Source organism: Temnothorax longispinosus, unplaced genomic scaffold, assembly GCF_030848805.1.
Source record: "Temnothorax longispinosus isolate EJ_2023e unplaced genomic scaffold, Tlon_JGU_v1 HiC_scaffold_607, whole genome shotgun sequence".
NCBI lineage: Eukaryota > Metazoa > Arthropoda > Insecta > Hymenoptera > Formicidae > Temnothorax > Temnothorax longispinosus.
Window position 1 is genome coordinate 1 of NW_027270459.1, and position 4,964 is coordinate 4,964.

A 4,964-nucleotide genomic window follows, 5' to 3' on the forward strand; every position below is an offset into this window, starting at 1 on the left:
TCGCGGTCATTAATGCCTTCCACCTAAAGTCAGTCGCGTTCGGGGGCAGATAGTAGCTGAACGCGTCGCGTCTAGCGCTATTCGTGCTTCATGATTGTTGGGTCGGTAACGTCGTGGAGCACGGTCAACCGTGTCGTGGAGAGCTGTCAGTCACTGTCAGTTTGACAGCTGTGTGTTTGCGGAAGAGAGGTTAAGAACCACGAGGGATCGTCCAGAAGTATAAGGAGAGTATAAGAAATACAAGAACATGTTAATTATTTGAATGGTAAATAATTATTATACGACAAATTATATTAATATATATAATTTCAGTTATCGCAGCTGAGGCATTAACAAAAAGATTATTGGCCGTATCGAGCCTTCCAGAGAATCGGAGTCATACGAATAGGAAAAGAAGAAGAAGAAGAAAATTAGCTGGGATCGCTGGGACAGAGAATGGAAGAAAACAACGATGACTATGAGAAAGGTAGAGATGATGGTCAATGGAGGAGGGGAGATGCAGTAAGATGATTTAATTTATATTATTTAAGAAATTATTACATTATTAGTAATTTCAAAATACGATTGCAGAACACCAGTGGGAAATATCAGCGTCAAACGATCCGCGCTACGCTTGTCATGCGGCATACTCGCCACGGACTCTGATCAGTCTGATCCATCGTCACCATGTGTCCTCGCGGTAATCTCCATCGCTCTTTCGTTGATAAATTCATCGTTCACCATCTACACGAAGAATTTGGGATACACCAAAGTCATGGTAGGCAAATAATAAATTGCACAGAAATAGGTAGTGAAAATATGTTTTGTTTCCGCAATAAAATCTCGCTCTCTAATGAATTAGCATGCATAAACTGAAGTAGTATTGTGTGTATAGAACATAACTAATAAAATTAACTTTTGTTTAGAAAATGTTTATAAGTTTTTTGATTGATTTGATATTATAATTGTTAAAAAAATTCACAAACTAATAATCCTTAAATAGCAAGTGATTATAATTGTTACCGTTCACGTTGGATAAACATGTCTTCTTTTAATGGAATTATAATTTCTTACAGAGCATCGTCGAGCAAATGGTTCATCACATCTCCGAGAAGAATCCTGAATGGACAGTTGCAGAGAGATCGGCGTGGATTGACAGTCTCCAGGTCTTCGGTTTCAGCAGGGCTATTCAAGTCTTCGGCTTAAATCAATTTAAAAAGAGTTGCGCCAAGATATCGAAAGGCTGTAATTGCGTTCTCGCGAATTATATTTCCCCACACAGCACAGTTTCTAAATCCGAAATTGCTTTCTCTCTGTTTGCATCGTGCATCGCGCATCGTGTCTCGCGAGCAAATCTCTTTTCTCAAAATAATGTTAAATAAATTGTTAAAATACTGTGAAATACTACTGTTAAATAAATTCTGACAAAAAAAAAATCTAAAAAGCGTGTTTATTTTTTTAGAAAAATTTCCATGTTACGCAAACTATTTAGTAAAGAAACAGTATAGACTAAACAAAAATTGTATGTATTATTGTTCTTATTTTTGTTTTTATATGGTTAGTGAATAAACTTTATAAAAATGGAGATTTTGTCCTACAATTGATAGAATAAATTACTGCCAAGAACGGATAACATATTTAATATCATTCTATAGTGCGAATAATAAATTTACCAAATAGATTAATATTCATAATCTTATAAATTAAATTAACATTTCGTCAATTTTTTTATCAGTCAAATAAAAAAATACCATTTTTTTTTACATATTTATTTCATCCTTGAGAATATATTTCTTATATCTATGTAAGAAGACATTATAAGCGCTCTCTCTCTCTCTCTCTCTCTCTCTCTCTCTCTCTCTCTCTCTCTTAATATAATATAATTAATACAATATAACATTTTACTTATACAGATTATTAATATATTAGACTATTAATAAAGAATGTATTACATTTCAGACATATTATCGGATTTTATAAATTGGGAACAAATAAAACAGTTATCGCAGAAACAGCAGTACGCAGTAAGAAGACAGTATCATTGTGGATTCGGAAATATGAAGAAGCAGACTCTAATGATATAAAAGATCATAGGAAAAATAAATGCAAGGCCAAAAAAAACTACAGCTCATCAAGATGAAGAAATCGTCCAGTTGGTTGACGCAAATTCCTTCAATCCTGCTGCAACAGTTTTACAAAACGATAAATATCCAATCTCGGAAAGAACAGTGAGACGTCGCTTGAAACCAGCTAAAGTTCGTTCGCATATACCAGCGAAAAAAATTGCACTCACAGAAAATCATCGAAATCAAAGAGTGCAATTTGCTAATCGGTACTTAAATACTCCACAAGAAGAATGGAAATATGGATGGACGAAAAAGTATTTTCTTCGAGTGAGGATGGAAGATACAGAGTGTGGCGACCGGACAGAGAACGCCTGAATCCAAAATACGTGCTCCCCTGTCAAAATAGTGGAAGAATTACATTAGGATTTTGGGGGAGCATAACATCCTTAGAATTAATGAATATTGTAGAAATTACACCACACATGAATGCAGAAGAATATGTGGGAATTTTGGAGGAAGTTCTGAAACCTTCTGCCAGACGAATATTTCCTGAAGAACAATACTCGATAATTAAGATCGTGCAAGACAATAGTGCTGTGCACACTTCAAGAATGGTCCGAAGATGGTTTGAAGCGAATCCCGATTTTTAACCAATATCATACCTGCAAAATCACCCGATCTAAATCCAATCGAGAACGTTTGAGGCAGAATGCAAACATCATGGATAACTGGTGAATTGAGAACTAAAGAAGCATTAAGGAATCATGTTCAACAAGTATGGAACGAGTTAACATTGAATGTTGTTTTTACGCAAAATTTAGTGACTTCAATATATATATCAAGACGGCTGCAATTGATCATCAAAAATGATGAATTGTGGCATCCTACTATCCGTGATAGCGACGAGCAGTATAGCACCATCCATCTGAGCTATTCCTGTGATCATGTTTTTGATGTAATCGGCACGACCCGGGCAATCTGTATGTCAAAATTTTCCATTAGTTCAAAGTAGTCAGTTAGCTCTTATTTGCAAGGTAGTCATAGTCAATCATCCTGTAAGCAAAAGAAATACCTTTGGTAACAGCTGTTGTTAGAGTGGTTTTGCCATGATAATTAATAGTTCCAAGAACTTCTTCTAATAAAGTATAATTTCTGAAAAAGAGAAAAAATTCTAATATTAAATTATTATTATTATTATCACTTTTAAATTGTTATAAAATTCATACTTACCAGTATGGAATCCAGAATCCATCCTTGTCGATGACCATTTGAAGTCGTCTCGACATTGAATTCACTAAATTTTGCGTATAATCAGCATTCAATGCCAACTCGTTCCATACTTGATGAACATGATTTCTTAATGCTTCTCTAGTTCTCAATTCACCAGCTATCCATGATTTTTGCATTCTGCCCCATACGTTCTCGATTGGATTTAGATCGGGTGATTTTGCAGGCCATGGTATTGGTTGAAAATCGGGATTCGCTTCAAACCATCTTCGGACCATTCTTGAAGTGTGCACAGCACTATTGTCTTGCACGATCTTAATTATCGGGTATTGTTCTTCAGGAAATATTCGTCTGGCAGAAGGTTTCAGGACGTCCTCCAAAATTCCTACATATTCTTCTGCATTCATGTGTGGTGTAATTTCTACAATATCCATTAATCCTAAGGATGTCATGCTCCCCCAAAATCCTAATGTAATTCTTCCACTATTTTGATTGGGGAGCACGTATTTTGGATTCAGGCGTTCTCCGTCCGGTCGCCACACTCTGTATCTTCCATCTTCACTCGAAGAAAATACTTTTTCGTCCATCCATATTACCGTATTCCATTCTTCTTGCGGAGTATTTAAGTACTGATTAGCAAATTGCACTCTTTGATTTCGATGATTTTCTGTGAGTGCAATTTTTTTCGCTGGTATATGCGAACGAACTTTAGCTGCTTTCAAGCGACGTCTCACTGTTCTTTCCGAGATTGGATAATTATCGTTTTGTAAAACTGTTGCAGCAGGATTGAAGGGATTTGCGTCAACCAACTGGACGATTTCTTCATCTTGATGAGCTGTAGTTTTTTTTGGTCTTGCATTATTTTTCCTATGATCTTTTAACACATTAGAGCCTGCTTCTTCATATTTCCGAATCCACAATGATACTGTCTTCTTACTGCATCCTACTGTTTCTGCGACAACTGTTCTATTTGTCCCTGATTGATAAAGTCCGATAATACGTCCCCTATCTGCTTCCGATAAATTAGCGTAAATATTACGTTGCATCCTGATCCGTATGGCCGACCATGATTAAACAAATTAATAACTGTTTCACACATGTTAACAAATGAATATATATATAACCGCGCGTAAAACAAACATATATACCTACACCTAATAATATAAATATATTTACGAAATATGATGCACTTTTGATTAATAGTCTAATATATTAATAATCTGTATAAGTAAAATATTATATTATATTAGAGAGAGGGAGAGAGAGAGAGAGAGAGAGAGAGAGAGAGAGAGAGCACTTATATTTTTATATTTAATAGATCTCTGTAATGCTAGTAACTTATTTTATTGTCTTCTTACATAGATATAAGAAACATATTCTCAAGGATGAAATAAATATGTAAAAAAGACGATGGTATTTTTTTGTTTGATTAATGAAAAAGTTGACTAAATGTTAATTTAATTTATGAGAAATCTATTTGGTAAATTTATTATTCGCACTGTAGAATAATATTAAATATGTTATCCATTCTTGGCAGTAATTTATTCTATCAATTGTAGGACAAAATCTCCATATTTATAAAGTTTATTCACGAACCATATAAAAACTAAAATAAGAACAATAATACATACAATTTTTGTTTGGTCTATACTGTTTCTTTACTAAATAGTTTGCGTAACATGGAAATTTTTC

At 34.5% G+C, this 4,964-nt stretch overlaps 1 protein-coding gene across 2 annotated transcripts; it reads left to right on the forward strand.

Moving 5' to 3' along the window:
* Nucleotides 1–295: 295 nt before the first annotated feature.
* On the forward strand, nt 296–1,399 carry LOC139824843 (uncharacterized). 2 transcript variants are annotated; one of them, XR_011735317.1, is made up of 3 exons: nt 296–466; nt 571–757; nt 1,056–1,399. XR_011735317.1 is itself a non-coding variant. In XM_071797400.1 (3 exons), exons 1-3 carry the CDS (start codon nt 452–454, stop codon nt 1,359–1,361), a joined length of 543 nt encoding a protein of 180 aa, XP_071653501.1. In that variant the 5' UTR covers nt 296–451; the 3' UTR covers nt 1,362–1,399. The 2 variants fall into 2 exon arrangements, 1 of the variants encoding a protein (XP_071653501.1); XM_071797400.1 differs by having other exon boundaries at nt 296–501.
* Nucleotides 1,400–4,964: the final 3,565 nt, after the last annotated feature.